At 36.5% G+C, this 18047-nt stretch overlaps 1 protein-coding gene across 4 annotated transcripts in view; it reads right to left on the bottom strand.

Annotated features, from left to right (window-relative positions):
- Positions 1 to 18047, bottom strand: part of MYO6 (myosin VI) — a 121043-nt gene that overhangs the window by 39784 nt on the left and 63212 nt on the right. For all 4 annotated transcript variants that reach the window (XR_014024701.1, XM_081314587.1, XM_081314588.1 and 1 more), the window contains exons 9-15: positions 16600 to 16764; positions 14724 to 14804; positions 11040 to 11220; positions 8951 to 9095; positions 3645 to 3802; positions 2226 to 2317; positions 724 to 796 (exon numbers count right to left, since the gene is read on the bottom strand). Coding sequence is in view for 3 of the 4 variants with exons in the window: in XM_081314587.1 (XP_081170713.1) it covers positions 724 to 796; positions 2226 to 2317; positions 3645 to 3802; positions 8951 to 9095; positions 11040 to 11220; positions 14724 to 14804; positions 16600 to 16764 (895 nt within the window). In the remaining variant the exon portion in view is untranslated. The remainder of the gene's footprint in view (positions 1 to 723; positions 797 to 2225; positions 2318 to 3644; positions 3803 to 8950; positions 9096 to 11039; positions 11221 to 14723; positions 14805 to 16599; positions 16765 to 18047) is intronic.

Genomic DNA, 18047 nt, shown 5'->3' with positions numbered 1-18047 from the left:
TCAGGGAGATGGACATCCAAAGCTCAAACAGATCTTCTGTTCCACTGGGCAGGCACAGAAAGGGAGAAGGCACACTTCTCAGATCCCACTAAATAACACCGTTCTTGATCTTGACTTTGCCACAAAATGTATATTTTGGAGGTCTGAGAGAAGAACCACGAGAAATACAGCTGGGGCTGCAGGTAGAAAGTCATAAAAAGTAACCTTCTTTCTGCCTTTTACCTGAAAGAGCTTCGAGTTAACAAAGCAGGAACCTTCACTCCTTCTTCATGGAAACATGACTTTTAAGCCTGTGAAATTATGACTTGTTTAATACACTCTAAAATGAAATCTCTACTATTGAGGTGAATGGCCCAGGCTAATCTACTAACTGCAGGCTGTGGTCTGGTGGACTCAATCCATTTTAGTGGGAAGACTCAAGTTGAAACATTAAAATGTTTCCATCCAACTTAAAAATACGTTTTTACGGTTTCTCTTACCCAACCATTCTAGCCACAAAATATAGACTTTTTGCTACATCCAGAACATATAGTTTACAGTATTTTTTTTCAAAGTAATTTAACCTGGGGGTAGGTAGTGTTTCCCCAAGTCATTGTTCCTAATTGCTTTAAAGAATAAGGAAAAAACCAAACAAACTAGATGTAGTTCTGCATAGTTTTAACAGAAGCCATAGTCAATAAAACCTTTGTATATAAACATTGTCCCAGTACTCAACTTACATACCTATACAGTCCTGGTTATCCACATAATGTACTTCATTAACACCTAAACCTTCTTTTTGATAAAGTTCTTGTTCCTGTAAGAGAAACAGAATTATAATAGCCTGTCTGATCGTGCCACCTACAATGGGATTAAGCACCCATGCCCATGATGTCAGATTCCGTTAATGGCACTGCTGTTCTTCTGACTCAATGTGACTTATTTCCAATGAAGCTGATTCCACTCAAAAAGAACTTGTCATTCCAAAGCTGTAATGAGCAGTTTTACTGTGGTAAGCAATTTGACATTAGTAACATAAAACTCCAAAACTGAAATAGCTGGAACTTATCTTGAAAAACTCCAGCTTATTTTTTTTTTAATCCATATCTGTAACAAAGAAAGTCTGAAGTTCTTTTTCTATTTTTCTAACTTTTTCTTTTGGCACCTCTATCTTATCTCTTTCTTGGTCTTCTTTTTATTTTTCATATCTTTTTCCTCCAGACTTTTTTCATTTTCATATCTTTTTTTCATTTTCATATCTTTTTTCTTTTTCATATCTTTTTTCTTCACACTTTTTTAATCTTGTGTTTTTGAAAATCAATGAAGTTTTGTTTTGTTTTTTTTTAAAAAAAAGCCCTCAAGCTTTATTTTTATAAAGCCATGAATATCCCTGTCTAATATGTTTATTTTTTTCTGGACATTTAGGATCATGAACACTCTGCCTTCATCTGATTGATAGAGGTATGAATAAAGTTGATTCTTTTGAATGTTAATGGTATAATGAATAGCAACACAGCATTCCCTGTTGTAGTGTATACTAGAATATTGTCACTTTCAAGTTCTCAAGGACTTTGCAAGCATTCCACATGTGCTCTAAATGCCACTAGATAATAATGACACCAACTTAGACATAAATCCTCAACAAGTGTTCATGTAAGAGTTTTCAAGTCACCACATAAGAAGAAAAAGAATGCTGCAAGTTCTGTGCTGTAAAAGACTGAAACCAGAATCAGTGATTTCCAGGCTAAAGATGGGCATTATGTAAACACACACCAGCCACTTGTCTTCAAAGCCACCCAGAATATTAGGCTTTGCCAAGTATCCATAAATTGGGGAAGGAAGAAGCCAGGAGTTTTAATCCCAGGGCTCTAAAAGTCATTTTCATCTTCTCATTGCCAGGGAGAAGTCAATTACAGCGTATGTCTTTGTCTACAATAAAGATTCTACTCTAGCCAAACTGGACCTCTGAATGTTCTGTCTAGCTGAAAAGTCAAGCTAAGCTGTGAGTGTCATAAGATGTGGCATGTGTTTTAGTGTTAAGTCCTGGATAGAGCAGCGTGCCATGTGGGATTATTTTGGAGATGACTGAGTTCTGTGAGATTCAATGAAATAGCTCTTAACAATGCTGTAGGTAATATTTTCTAACTCTTCTCATGTGAAGCTGACCAAGATTAAGAGAAAAATCAACACATAATTAGAGCAGCATATTCCTGAACCTCCTGATTGCTTGGCATGTTCTACATTACCTCTTTGAGGATCCTTTCATTAAAGAACTGCTGTAGCTTCTCATTACAGTAATTAATGCAAAACTGTTCAAAGCTGTTGTGTTCAAAATATTCTGCAAAACAAAATGGTGGACAGCTTTAGAAGTATCATCTCATGCTCCATTACAGCACAGCATTCCACCATCAGGCCTTCTACATCGAGGTGGGCAGAAGGTGGATCTAGAAGCACTGGTAGATCTCTCAATTTGCTGCAGGTCAAGAAGGATTTCTGACAGCCAGTAGTTTAAATAATAGCAACTCTTTATTATATCACACATGAAGCAAAGAGAGCTTTGGCTAACCTGGACTGGATTTTTTTTCTTGAAAAAATTACCCCCGTTTAGCAATCTGGTACATTCTGACTTTTTTTTTTTAAGAATAGATTTGCAAGTCTGAAACCAGCTGGCATCTGCTTTACACAGTGGTAGCTGCTGCTACTACTACATAGGGTATATTGCATCCTGTCAGCTGGCAATGCTTGAAATTGCAAAACCAAGAGATTTGGAGGATACTAGAATGAGGAAAGCTAATCAAGAATGAAATCTCTCTCTAGCAAACATGAAATTATGTGCAGCTAGAATTCAGGGAATTAAATGAAGAGTACTCTTCCCCATTTTCATATATTTGCTGGGGGAAAAGCCTTAATGAGAAGCATGAATGAATGGATTCTTTATTAGAGCTGTTGGCTGATAACTTGAAACTCTATAAGGCTTAAAATGTCCAGACAATAAGCAACACATAAGAAAACAAAAATAAGTATACGTACATAAGCATTTCCCTGCTGGATCAGACTCCTTGCCTATCTAGTTCAGCAGTTTATTCTCACAGTGGCTGTTACTAGGAGGCTGTTGGCTACAGTTATCGAGAGAACTAGGCTGGCTATTTTGCTGGCAATATTGAGTCAAGTACACTCCTTTTAAAAACAGTTTTTTAAAAAAAAATTAAAATGAGTTTAAGAAAAGATCTCTAAAATATCTAGGCATTTCCAAACTGCCACGTTATTTGGCTGTCTACGAAGTGCACTTCAGACACACATTTTAAGTCAAATCATTCTGTAAGTAATTTCAATTCATTATTATTTTTATTACTATTAGATTAGTATCCCACCATTATTTGTAGAACTCAAGGTAGTGTACATAATGCTCCTCTCTCCCATTGACAGCACAACTACAACCCTATGTGGACGGCTGGGCTGAGAGAGAATGACAGGCCCAAAGTCACCCAGACACCTAAAGGGAGGACTAGAACTCATGGTCTTCTGATTTCTAATCCAGCACTAATATTTTAATTGCTACCTACAATTGGCTCTCAGATTGTGTCATTCCATGTCCAGGATTTCTTGTAAGAAATGGTAAACATGAAAAACACACAGTCTGAATAGTTAAAAGGTAAAACACTTACCAAAACCTGCAATATCCAGAACACCAATGAAAAAAGACGATGTCTCAAATGGGAAACATTGATTTACCCTGTTTACCACATGGTCAAAGAGGTGACTATAGACAGTTTTTGCCAAAGCATCACGTGCATTATTTGCTTGTTCTACTTTTAATGGAACCCTGGAGGGAAAAAAAGTATTATAATTACTATCAATTCGCTCCATATTTGTGGGGGAAAAGAAGGCAGATTACAATAATAGGGTCAAAATTTTAAAAAACTTAATATTTAATAGAAATAGCATTCAACATAACTATGTGGGATTCCAGCAATCAAAGCTTTGGCAGGTGATAAACTTCCTCCTAAACACTACAAGAAAAACAGTGAAACTCCAAGGGAAGAATTACATAAGAAGCTAATGGAAGGTCTTGTCTTTGTTAGACACCAATCTAAGAAACCTTAGCAATAGGTCAGAGAGCAGCAAAATTACCATATTAGTCAACCCAGTTCCTGATGAAGTTATATAATAAGGAAACAGACTAAAAGATACCAAACTGAAATGGTATACAATTTCCTGCCTGGGAAGCAGGTTGGACTAAAAAACCTCCAAGGTCCCTTCTAACTTTGTTATTCTGTTATTCTGTTCAGCAGTTGCAAATGAACAGTGGAAAAATATGGGTATTATCAGGGGTGTCAAACTCAATTTCATTGAGGGCCGCATCAGCTTTGCGGTTGCCCTCAGGGGGCCGGGTGGGTATGGCCTGGGTGGGCGTGGCCTACTGGGTGGGCGTGGCTAGAGTGGGTGTGGCCTACTGGGTGGGCGTGGCCAGCTCTACATCGTTCGCATCAAGGGTGCCTATGGGGGCCTGGGCAGGAGTGGGACAGATCTGAGGGTCTCTGGCAGAAGGAGGGTCTCTGGGCCAGGGCCAAGGCAGCGAGGGCCGTTCCCTCACTGTTTCCAGGACGGCTTCGCGGGCCACATGAAACCACTTCGCGGGCCAGATCCGGCCCCCGGGCCTTGTGTTTGACATGTCTGCTATTATCATAAGAACTGGGCTACAAGTTTATGTAAATTGTACTTTCTCATATATCCAGACTCTGTATTGTGTGAATGTTTATATATACGGAGGTGGAAGAGTGGAGAGAGAGAAAAGACTTTTCATACAACTTATCAAGGCCTCCTCAGAGGGAAGAAACTTTTTTTGAAGTCACTCATTTTATTTCTAGGTTCCCTGGAAATGTGGAGAGACTAAATCAAATAAATTCATTCTTTTTTATGAAAAACTAAAAAAATAGCAAAGAATGATGTGTTAGTCACTGCTATATCTCCTAGCATTAGGATTGTTTTTCAGGAATAATGGTACTGATTTTCTTCTGCAATGCTGATTTTGCTGATTTTTCTGCAGTGTTGAAATAGTATTTCAGTGCCGTTTATTTAAAAGTGCTATTTGTTTTCATTAATTTTTTCTACACCACTTTTTTTTTAAAACCAATCATATAAGATAAAATGTGGCCTTTTAAAGAAAAAAAAAAGTCTTTAAAATAAACCAGATGGATGCAATAGCATGCAACATTAAGACATCATTGACAAGACAGAAATTTTGGGACACATAATCCGACAAGGATTTCAGTTCACATCTGACAGAGGAGTGAAAGGTTGCATGGAGAGAAAAAGACGGAACCAGCAACATTGGAACAACATGAAAAAAAGTAGAAGAAAAGCTTGTGCTGAAACACTGAATCCAGAGGAGCAACTCGAAAGGAGAAGAAGAAAAAGCTAGAAAGATACACCGTCCCAAAAGAATGTTGTTGAGGACTGAGGTAAATGTTTCCTAGATAATGTTTTCCAAAGGACCTTGAAAGGCTTCCAGGAGACCCGTAAAAGATTACTGCTAGAAATCAGTTCACTGGTATTTTCTGTTCTAACGGGATGCTGAGCCCAGACTCATTTTTTTCATTACAGTAGCCGTCGACTTCGTTTAGTGACCATTTGAAGTTACAATGGTAGTGAAAAATGTGACTTACAACAGGTCCTCACACTTATGATCATTGCAGTGTCCCTACGGTCACCAGATCAAAATCCAGTTGTTTGGCAATTGACTGAGAAAGTCACAAATGTTGATCATGTGATGGATGCCAGGACATTGCAACAATCATGCCATTTATTTAAAATTGCCATTTAATTTCAGGGTCATTTATTTATTTTTTATTATTATTTTCAGTGCCTCTTATTTTTTAAAAGTCAACTGCCAACGAGCAAAGTCAGTGAGGGAAGCCAGCTTCGGTTAACAACCATGTGACTCACTTAATGACCACAGTGATTCTTTGAACAACCGCAGCAAAAAAAAAAAGTTGTAAAATTGGATGTGACTCAATCAACAACCACCTCGTTTTGCGATGGAAGTTCTGTTCCCAATTGTGGGCATAAGTCAAGGACTATCTGTATACAGCAATTAAGGTTTGAATGTGTGGCTATGCCAATGAGGGCAAATTAGGTTACATCAGTGCCTGTTCAGATAATATTGTTTCTGTCTGAATTAGCCTCACTGGGGCCATGTGCTAAAGTCACTATCTACTTTGGCGAGTAGGATCTCTGAGGGAAAAGGTAACACCCAATTAGGGCAGGCAATTAGGTTCAGAAAAGGCATTGCTGCTACCTAAATCCCAGGAACTAAACCAGCTCCAATCTGTGCTGTGGAGTTACTTTCTTCCACTCCGCAACAGCTGACTACGAAAAAGGGGTCAATACCCCTGAAACATTAACCATGAGGGAAAAATACACTTAGGTGAGAGCATATTTGGCTCAGCCTTACTTTTAGGACATGTATGCCCTAAACCAGCTTTGCCCTTCGTTACTCAAAAACCACTTATCAAAAAGTCCTTTATAACCAACGTAGGTAAAACAAGTCAACTTAAATATCCCTGTTGTAATTAGGTAATAGGTTCCCGTATCGTTAACCAAAGAAAAACCACTTTTAACAAATTTTGGGTAATGCACCAAAAAGTAAAAGAATCCAGCAACTTGTTTTTCACTGCCCTTCCCTGCTTTCAGGACGGCAGCCTGAACTGTTTCAGTCACCTTAAGCCCTGCTTACTGAAAACCACAATCCTATTTGAACTGATGCGCTGACAAGAGTCTGAGGAAAGCTGCAGTGTGCTGTTCTCTGAGTCAGCGCAGAAAAAGAAGTGTAGAAGGCTTGTAGGGCAACTGCCACCATTAAGAGCCAAAGGCAGCCTGTCTTCTCTAATTTGATTAATTCATTTAAGGCGAACTTACTTATTATGAAAGAGTAACGTGATATGATGGACCCAATGCTCCCTCCCTATTACTGGAAGTAAGAGATCAAGGAAGTGAAACCTCTCCTTACTAGAAAATGGCTACAACTGCATTTCACTAGAGTACAAACAGCTTTAATGCATAATCTCTTGATTTATCTTATGGTAATTGGCATTGACAGAATCTTAACTTAAAAATAGAGAGAAGGTTCATTTCTATACTCTTCCTGGGGCATTTAGAAGCTCAGCACTGTAATCCTCAAAGTTCATGTCAATGGCCAATCTTTTAAATATGGCACTTGACTCACTTTAATTTTACATTAAATAGTAGATAAAATTTAAAACAGAAGAAATAATTAAGTAGCTAAAAAACAGAAGTTAACGGATACGTGCAGTTTAGCAGCAACTATAGATATTTGTTCTACAAATAATTACAAAATGTAGAAAGTGAATGCAACCACTCAATTGACTGTTTGTACACTGTTTAAAGAGGAAAAAAACCTATTCTTAATATAATATGGGAATCTTAAAACGTTTAGCAGTATGTAGGTTCAATTCAGTTTCAGTACCATTTTTTCCAACCTGAAAAGATTTTAAACTCTGGGCTGTTTTGAAAAAAGCAAAACAAAAAAAATCTTAGCATGAGGTAAATACAACAGAAATTTCTGTTTTGTGTTTACTGACATGTATAATAAAGCATAATTATGGATCTCTCCTTATGGGACGTGCAATTTAGAGAAAGGAAAGGCCTACTCATGAGACTTATAGTTATTTCTCCTAGGCCTTGAAATTCACTTTTACAGGTTTGTTATCAAAGATTGGTAGCTAAAGATATACATGGAACTTGTATTAAGAAATATGGACACTTCTAAGGTCACTGGTCACTGCTAAAAGAACACAGCACTGGGGAGGTACATTCACTCCTGATTCTGACATACATTCTGTCAATATTTGGATCGTTCTGCTGGCCTATTTCTTCCTCATTATGGGTGGAATTCTGTAAGATGTTTCTATGAGTGAAACAGACACAAGATAATTCTTGCTCCTTCTTGCAGCCCCTCTTCCTTCCCAACATTTTCTCGCAAAGAAAAGTCTGGTTTTGTAAATATGGATCCCATTTTGGTATTCTATATATGACAAAAGGGCAGCCCATTGGTTCTGTGTAGCTTTCAGCTACTTCTTTTTTTCCCCTTTTTTTGTTTCTTTTCTATTTCTCCTTTACTTTCCTTTGATTTTTTTCCCTCTTTCTTTTCTTTTTCTTACTTTGCATTACTTTGTATTCATTTTTAATTTTCTTCTTAAAAATCTTTAATTATACAAACAAAAGTTAGAAAGAGATAAGTTATGGGAGACAGCTGATATTGTTTTATAGCAAGAGGTAATACAGTAGAACATGAAAATCAAAATATGAAATCTGGAAGATGCATTGAAAAACCATCACCCAAATTTGGTATGCTTAAAGGGATAAAAAGCTGTCTCATAAATTATCACTGATATAAGATGAAGTCCTTCCCTGTGGTCCATTAAGGGTGGTCCACCATTCAGGAAGCATGACAGCAACATAACTCTGTAGGTTATTTGCATGTTTACACGTTATTTGCAAAAACACTTCAAGGGGCCATGAGACTATTCTTAACATAAACTTCACATTTGTTCTTTGCTTTTAAACTATTATTGCAACATAGATAGGGATTCAAGCTGAGCCCCGTTGTAAGGCATTTTCACTTCTACTAATACTTGACAGTTTAGTATTAACAGGTAAAAGAAATCCTTACTGCTATTATGCAAAATACATTTTCCCTCACACGCTGGGATGAAAGGAAACATTTTACATAACGACAGATATTATATTACTTTAAGAAAAACACTAATTTACCTTAAAGCAGAAACGGGGCAGGGGAAGGGAGGGCTTGCTCTTCTTTTATACCCTAAATAATTCCAAAACAGCTCAAACAAGATATTTTAGAGTTGATACTTACAACTTTAGGTACAAGTCATAGTAAAACCTGGTGAGGACAGCAAGAAATATTTGCTTGTTCTCTCTTGCAACTTACTTGATAACCGTCCCTTTGGTGCCCCCTGCTGTTGTCAGCATGACTCTGGTGGTTAAACTAACACGGAGATCATCCACGTCCAAGCCAAGTAGCTTAGCACAATATTCCAGAGACTGGGCAGATTTATTTTTCAGTGTACATCCACCTGATAAAAAAAAGTAAAAAAGGTTTACTATTATGGGTATGTATGTATGTATGTATGAATGTGTCTCTGTGTGTGTGTGTGTGTGTGTGTGTGTGTGTGTGTGTGTGTGTGTGTGTGTGTGTTCCATATATATATGGTACAAACTATTTAGAAAAGCACGAACAAAACTAACACCAATTTCTAGACAGATTTTATCGGCAATCATTTATTAAATTGTCTGAACGCTCCAACTGTTAAGAAATTATACAGAATTAATGGATACCTTCAACACTGGCATTCAAGCCAATGAAAAAAAACATGCCCAGCATCCATTATGTTATATATAGCAGGACTTTCTGCCAAGGAAAACGAAAGGTGGTAACACCAAGGAAAAGTTGTTAAGTGTTTTGTGGTTCAGTTCCTAGCACTGTCCATTAAAAAAGGAGGAAGTAATAAGAAAAACCTCTGCCCAAAATATCAGAATCCACATATAAACTGTATTAAAAAAAACTTCCCAAGAAGAGCAGGGTATAATGTAAATTCAATTTAAAAGCAATTCTGTGCACAAGCGGTCATGAGAATTTTATATCTCCTCAGTGTTATCTATTCCTGTTCCTCTTAAACAGCAGAATACATATTTAAAAAATCAAGAGTGGTTTCAAATAAGTAATCAATGTACACTTGATATATGATATTCATTGATCTTCTTTGGATACCACTGTTTTTCTTTCTATTTGTATATCTTACAAACATATTTTCACTTTGGCCTGTCACATTGTCAAAACACCTCTCTAATTCAACATGTTTCCCTTCGTTTCAATATTCACTCAGCATTTAGGGGACTAGGGAATTAGGGGACTGGAGGCTCAAACATGTAAGGAACGGTTGCTGGAATTGGGTATGTCTAGTTTAATGAAGAGAAGGGTGAGGGGTGACATGATAGCAGTGTTCCAATATCTCAGGGGGTGCCACAAAGAAGAGGGAGCCAAGCTATTCTCCAAAGCACCTGAAAGCAGGACAAGAAGCAACAGATGGAAACTAGTCAAGGAGAGAAGCAACCTAGAACTAAGGAGAAACTTCCTGACAGTTAGAACAATTAACCAGTGGAACAACCTGCCTCCAGAAGCGGTGAATGCTCCAACACTGGAAGTTTTTAAGAAGAGACTGGACAGCTATTTGTCTGAAATGGTATAGGGTTTCCTGCCTGAGCAGGCGGTTGGACTAGATGACCTCCAAAGTCCCTTCCAACATTGTTGTTGTTATTATTATTTTAAATTATGTGTTTGGAGTAAAACAGTAAGGAGTAAAATAAGCCATAGAGATACAATTTAGAGACTATTATTTCCTCAACCGACACTGTATCTTACATGTAATACATGGGTTTCATATGATGTTGAGGACTCAAGTGCATTATTTCCTACGTTTACTTACTATATTCTTATTCTTAAGATATAGCATACCTTACTAGATTCTTATAAATGTTATATGTAAGTATGTATTACAATTACTTTACAATTATATTATGTGTTGCTTCTTAATTTCTTCTATAGTAATCACACTTTAGTTTTTCTTTGTATATTGCCTTGGTACTATTAGTACAGGGTGAATGATCAATTGAATGAATGATAATCATCCAGATATCATACAGGAATTTGCTCTTGATCCATTACAGTATCTGCAATTTTACTTGTCTTAATTTCTCCAAGCAATTAAAAAATAGTTTTGGCCCTTTTAATTACATATACTTTTTCCCAGCTTAGGAGAAAGAACTGCGCTAAGTTATCCTAGCAGAGAATTAGCACGTCTTATTGCAAATAGTTTTAAAAATTATTTTCAATCTTTGCTAGGAAATAAACTTTCAATTTCAGAATTAAGTGGCAGCGATTTCTACTTTCAGCACTGCTCTTTCAGTGAAATGCAAACAATGATTGATTATGTGCCATCAAATCAGCAAAACAGTCTAACCAGATGTGCTGCCAGCTTCTTCAAAATCAATATTCCCCAGATGTAAAACACCAGCAACCACTCGGAAGAGGTCCAGCTTCTCTTCATCATTAAGCCCAATCTTCTTCATGGCGGTGCACATTCTGGTAAAATCTCCATGGTCATCTAGCAGAGGGTCCTTCAAGGAACCTGATTTTTGGTACTAAAAACAAGAGTTGTACTAAGTAAATGCAAAGGGACAAGGAATTATACTTCTGTTGATTTATAGAGAGCCAAAATAAACAGAAGAGGATACGAAGAAGAACAGAATTTTAAGTTCTGCTTAAAATCTTGTCTAAAATCTAGACAAGATGGGGAAGCTATCGAGAAATAAAAACAACAGCGAGATCTGGGATGAATGAAAAAAGGCACTGTGGGGAACAAAATGTGTCCCAAACTTAGCAAGAAGGAGTCATCAAGGAAGAGTCTACTGTACTGTAACAGGAGGGCAGGAACATGAGATAATGCAAAATCAAAATGACTGGGGATCTGCAAATTCATCCCAGATCGCCTTGTTTGTTTGTTTTTTTGTTTGTTTTGTTTCTGGATAGAGCACCCATCTTGTCTAAAAATCCTGAGATTTTAAGCAGAATTTAAAATTTCTGTTCTTCATATCCTGTTTGTTTTGGCTCACTTTTACTTCATAAAAATACAACTGAATCTGTTTGCATACGTAATATATCCCCAGTCTAAGTGCTTTGGGTCACAGTTGCAGGATATAGCTCCTCAAGCCTGCATATAAAGCATTCCGAACAATTGTTACTTACACAATAAATAAATGAATTGATTGGAACATAGAAAGCTTTACCTAGCTCATCTCTTCCACTGGCTGACAGAGAAATATACTTTTCCTACAGGAGGTTTTGCATATAAATTGAGTGGTGGGTTTTTGATGCTCTGGCTCCATTAAAGCATCATTTTGGAGGGAAAACCCTTTACCTGAGGCCAGGAATGGATACCTCGAATGAAATGTGAGATCACAACATTTGAAAGATGACAGTAAATAATGATCCTTGGAAACAGAACCAAGCATTCATTTCAGCACGATGGCATTGTTTTACCAAAGTGTATATTTTATAAACATGCCAACAGTTTTGAATATTTATCTTTTTAATTTCAAACAGAGCACATTACTATCAACTCGAGGTTCTAAAGATTCTAACTAAAAAAAACAAACTAATACATGCACAGAGAGAGCATGCTCAAAATAATTGTTCATCTTAAAGAGTATGGAGAAAAGCCCATGAAATCCCAAACAAAACTGTTCTAGGAATCTGAAGGGGAAAAAAAGACTAACATGCATCTATTAAACTCACACCACACAATAATTAAAATCCCAGATTATACAAAGTGATCACCTCATTTTCCTGACAGGAAAGGACAAAAACAATGCAAACATTAATTGACTATTTTTATTATTTTAATGAAACATGAATCAAAGGGGAAATAAATAATATAATTCTCTCAGATTAATAATAGTAAGGTTAGGACAGCTGACATTACTAGAAATCAATTATAATTATTCTCTTCACCTCTATAATACTACCTAGAACTTTTCCCTTCCCCAATCCTAATGCCATCCAAATCTTCTGAGATACAAAGAGGGAGAAGAACAGAAAGAGGAATTACACAATTCTACCTATCTACCAAAAAGATATTGTGGCCAATTGGCACAACAATTTTATCAAATTGAGGTTTTTACTGTCATGCAGGTGTTCCTTTCACTTGGGGACCAAATCAATTATACAAAAGATGTATTTTTCATTCACCAAGCTGAGACTGGCTTAGCTTTTCAGATGACAAACCCATGTTATATAGATTCTTCTCTGTGGACAATAGTATGAAAAAATTCAGTCAAGATCCTGTTTATTAGTTCTCCCTGTCCTGCTGTACCCATAACTGATGTTAATTTGACCATCTTGAGTACAAAATGCTTGTTCAAATAAACTCTTAGTTAAATGGTATAGACTAGAGCTATTGCGTTACTATCTTTATTTATTTTATTTTATTTTTATTTTATTAGACTTATATACTGCCCTTCTCCTGTGGGACTCAGGGCGGTTCACAAGGTTTTTTAAAAAACAATACAACAAATTACAAAAATTAAAAATAATTAAAATGATTACATTAACCTTGAAATAAAACCCCAATTACAATTAAAATACAATTAAAACCCCAGTTAATACTCTCAGTCCAGGCCAGAAAACTCGAAGAGCCAGGTCTTCAGGTCCCGGCGGAATGAGCGAAGGTCAGTTATGACTAAGATAGGAAGCAGACATTTGCAAAATGGTCTTTGATTGAAGTAGAATTTGAACAGATATTATTAGCTACTTGGTAATTTTAAACCTCTAAGACATATTTGCTTTTTCTTTATTTTTCCTTGTTTACTAAGCATGATCCAATTCAGATCAAAACCACTATGAATGTGGACAGCAGGAATTTAATAACAAAAACAAACACACACATGCCTAAATTTGGAGGAAGACTATACACAGTGGTCTAGATCCAGAATGGATACTGTGCTTTTATTCTAGATCTGAAAGTAGAAGGACAGATACATAAGATCTTGAATTAGCCTCTGATTTTTTTTATTTTTTTATTCTCTTTTTTGACGTCTTTCTTTTTTGTTTTACCTTTTGTACTTTCCTTGTTAAATTTGCTTTGTTTTTTTTTTCATTTTTGTTAGTGTGTGTGTGTGTGTGTGTGTGTGTGAGAGAGAGAGAGAGAGAGAGAGAGAGAGAGACAGAGACAGAGACAGAGACAGAGACACAGAGAGAAGGAAGACAAAATAGCTGCTTGGGGACAATCCCTATCTGAACTGAAATGTGTGTTTCAGACATTTTGGTTTAAGAGTTGCTCTGTTTTCTTCTGTATACAAACAAAAAAAATATCAATCATTCTGGGCACACATGTTCAGATTGGGAAGAAGGAGGAGGGAAGAATGGAAAAAAGAGATGCTTCTTTGGTTACAGAATAGGTGGAAATTCCTCAGCATCCATGGCTGAAGAAGGGAAGAAAAGATTGGGAGTGGAGTGGGGGTGATATTCCACTCTGAGCCATCCGATTGGAGGGGAGAGAGAGAGATGGAAGGCAAGTTCCTGGAAAAGCAGCTTTGCCTTAATTGCCCTGTGAGCTCTCCATATTTTGTTTCAGCTGAAAACCAAAACATCTCATATGTCCTTATTTCTTCCAGAGTATGACTGATCCCAAACAGTTCAGCAGAACTTTTGGACTACAATGTTTTGTTTCAGATCACAATGAAAACATTTTCCATTTTGTCTCTATGTCGCTCGCTGTGCAATGAAGTAAAAATTCAATGGGATTTTTAATTATGATTCTGTTTTTTTAAAAAAAAAAAATACAGAGGCCAATTTTGGCTACAATTTCCACACATGGACAAAATCCCACAAATCAATCCAGCTAAATATTCATCAAGTTCAAATTGTTAAGAAGAGGATCTGAAACACTTCTTCACCATAGCAGTGGATATCTGTACAAATCCACCCTATTAACTGACCGTGGGTGATAGCTTTGACACAGAGCCAGTCTCCTGTTGCCAGCACTGAGCAGTTAGCACTTGAAAAAAGTTGTACAAGATATTGCCAGCAATTGCCCTTATGAAGTTCCATATTTGAATCTAAGAAACATTTGAAATAGGTATCTTACCTCAGGACTTTTGCGATTCTGTAAAATCTGCTTATCAGTTTCTTTAGTAGCAAAGTAGCGAGTGCAGCCACGATTTAAATACTGTTTTAAGACAAAAGAAAAATATACCAGTCAAACCAAAACCTCAACAGGTTATGTTCAATATCAGACTCCAGTAGCAAAAATGCCACTTGTTTTCTTTTTCATGAGTGTCCCCGCCAACCCAGAGTTCTCTTATCTAATTCTCTGGGGTACATCAAGAACAGAGAAGATAAGAGTACAGTATATAAATCACCACTCCTCTCTGTTCCTCTGGCAAAGAGCCAAATTGTATTGGAAAAAAACCCAAAACCTTATAAAAGAAACTGGAATACACATCATGTACAAAGACAATATTATTTGGCTAAAAGTCTAGTCAATCATTCCATTCACATTCTAGACTATGTTCAATTTGTGAAGACAACTATTCCTGTATCAGTCAATGCCCCAAAACTGTGTCCATAAAAAAATTGGAAGAGCAAAGTAGGATATTTTGTGCATTCAAAAGTTTAATGGGAATAATTATCTGGAACCTGAAAACCATTTAACGGAGGTTATTTCAGCTAAATTGGTAAAAACAAATAGCTGCAGAAAATGATGTTGCACAGGATAAATAAAGAGTATCAATGCAGAGTTTGAAAAAAAAATAATGCTATTAAAAGCAATTTTTTCACTACAGACATACTGAATTGCAAACTACTTTAAAAATACTATTTTAAGCATAACGTAAAACATGCAAAGTTTTAATTTCCTATGAACTACACCAGTGTTTCTCAACCTTAGCAATGTTAAGATGTGTGGACTTCAATTCCCAGAATTCATCAGCCAGCCAGAATTCTGAGAGCTGAAATCTATAGAGCTTTACATTATTAAGGTTCAGAGACACTTTCTTGGCACTCAAATTCAGATTCAAACACTTAGCATTGTCAAAAGTTATATGCTGTAATAATGTGTTCTTCAATGAGACAGAAGCAAAGCCAGTGTTTTTCCAGAGTCACTTCTCCTTTGAGCAATCCCAAGGAGACTAGAGAATTTGTTTCAAGTTAATCATAGTTTACATTAACTCAGACTCATAATCAATCATAATCATGATTTGTAAAACCAAGAGAGAAGCATACACTACAGTACGAAGCTAGCATATTGTAATAAAGTCTGGTTAAAATAAACCAGGTTGCCAGGCAACACTGCAAAATGTGAACAAAAGCTGAACTGGCAATATATCAAAAGCAGCAGGAATGTGCAGCTTGTGATAAATCAGTTTATTATAATATTCTAAGATATCTAACACTATCCAAAGTTACCGTCTTACATTATCTATTCCAGAATTTAAGACAGGAATATATGGTATGGTGCCTTTCAGATGCTTGGGGACCGAATCACTGCAATTATTAAGTTAGTAACTGGCTGTTAAGTGAATCTGGCTTCCCCATTGACTTTGCTCGTCAGAAGGTCGCAAAAGGTAATCACGTGACCCTGGGACGCTGCAACCATCATAAATATGAGTCAGTTGCCAGGTGTCCGAATTTTGATCATGGAACCATGGAGATGCTGCAACAGTCGTAAGTGTGAAAAATAATCATAAGTCACTTTTTTCAGTGCCGTTGTAACTTTGAACAGTCACTAAATAAACCATGGTTAGTCAAGGACTATCTGTATATGACAAAATGTCTCAACCACGTTTGGGCCAAAATCAAGCTTCAGCTCAACAGATTCACAGATCCAAATTTACAATGTAATGTCTTTTCCAATCCATTAACCACATTGATTTGAATAGACCTGCTCTAAGTGTATCTGAATCCAGTCTACTATAAGTAGTTTAAATGAATTTTCAGTATGGTAATACTTTAAATCAACTCACCCTAAAGTTATCTGGTGAACTTAAGTACAGTTTCTCCCTTATATTTTCAGGGGCTCCAGCACAGAGCCTATAGAATATGTGATAATTCCTTTCTTCTGGGCCTTGAACACAAATCCTGGATTTCTCCAGGAGATAATGTGACACAAATCCACCAACAACTGAATTCTAGAGTTAAAAAAGGGCAAAATTATGATTCTGAAGCACAAGACCTTGATTTTTAATTACATTATATGTAGTTTTTAATCCATAGTTTCTTAAATACATTTGCAAGTAAATGAAATGTTTAAATGGTTTAATGTTAACTTCATAAGACCAAAACTGCAATTTGATTAATCTCTTGGCATGAGCTTATTGTTTTTTTTATTGAAAAGTTTTACAGTACATTTTATTTATAACAAAACAAAACAAAACCCCTCCCAACCCCCTCCCCTCTTCCCAACCCTCCCCAACACCTCCCTCCCTCCCCCTCCCCTCTCCCCGACTTCCCAGAGCTAAATACAAGGTATAAAAGTAGAAACAATCATAATCTACCGTATGCAAACAACAATAAACTATTAAATCTATCACACTTTAACTCTTATAAAATGACTACAAGCAATATAAATATCACATCAGTGCTTATTCAAATGCTAAATGAAACTTTTTAGTCCCATATTTATTCTGGATGTAATCAATCCATTTTTTCCACTCCACAATATATCTCTGTTGCGAATGGTCTTTCAAATACGCTGAGATCTTTGCCATCTTTGCCATGAGCTTATTGTTATGACTAGACAGTTCCCACAATTTCCTGCCAGCATGGTCAAAGTCCCAAGCTGGCAGAAACTATCTGGGAGGCATAGACCAACATATCTAGAGGACACCAAATTGAACAAAGTTGCTTTATGCTAACTGGTGTTTAACTGATCAAAAAAACTAGGTAGATGGTATACAGGTCTATATATTTATTTATTTATTTATTTATTTTTATATACCGCCCTTCTCCCGAGGGACTCGGGGCGGTGTACAGAGTAAGGTAGGTATACAGTTGAACAATAGTAAAAACAATAGTAGAAACATCTGAGACCCCAAGAGCTATCAGGCCAGGCCGGACTGCTGGAACAGGTAAGTTTTTAAGTCGCGCCGGAAGATTATGCAGATTAGTATATTGTATATGATTCAGATTTTTTCTGACTTTTCTCTATTTAGGTTTGAGTTGTCGCTAGAAGATATGAGATTGGAAATGATAATGATAATGATGATAAAGATATGCAATTCATACTATAAAACTAATTTTGCCTTTAGAGACCTCTGAATTCTGAAACAGAATTTAAAAGAATTTGTAAACAACAAACAACATATTGTAATCCAAAATGGACTACATGACATAAGAGTGATCCATATAGAAGGGCAGAAAGAAAATGCTAAATGAACAGATAGAACCTATCAAAAGAAGAAGAAAGGAAATT

This window comes from Vipera berus (assembly GCF_964194415.1).
Source record: "Vipera berus genome assembly, chromosome: 1".
Classification (NCBI taxonomy): domain Eukaryota; kingdom Metazoa; phylum Chordata; class Lepidosauria; order Squamata; family Viperidae; genus Vipera; species Vipera berus.
The sequence above is the reverse complement of the archived record's forward strand: the minus strand, read 5'-3'. Positions and strand labels throughout refer to the sequence as shown.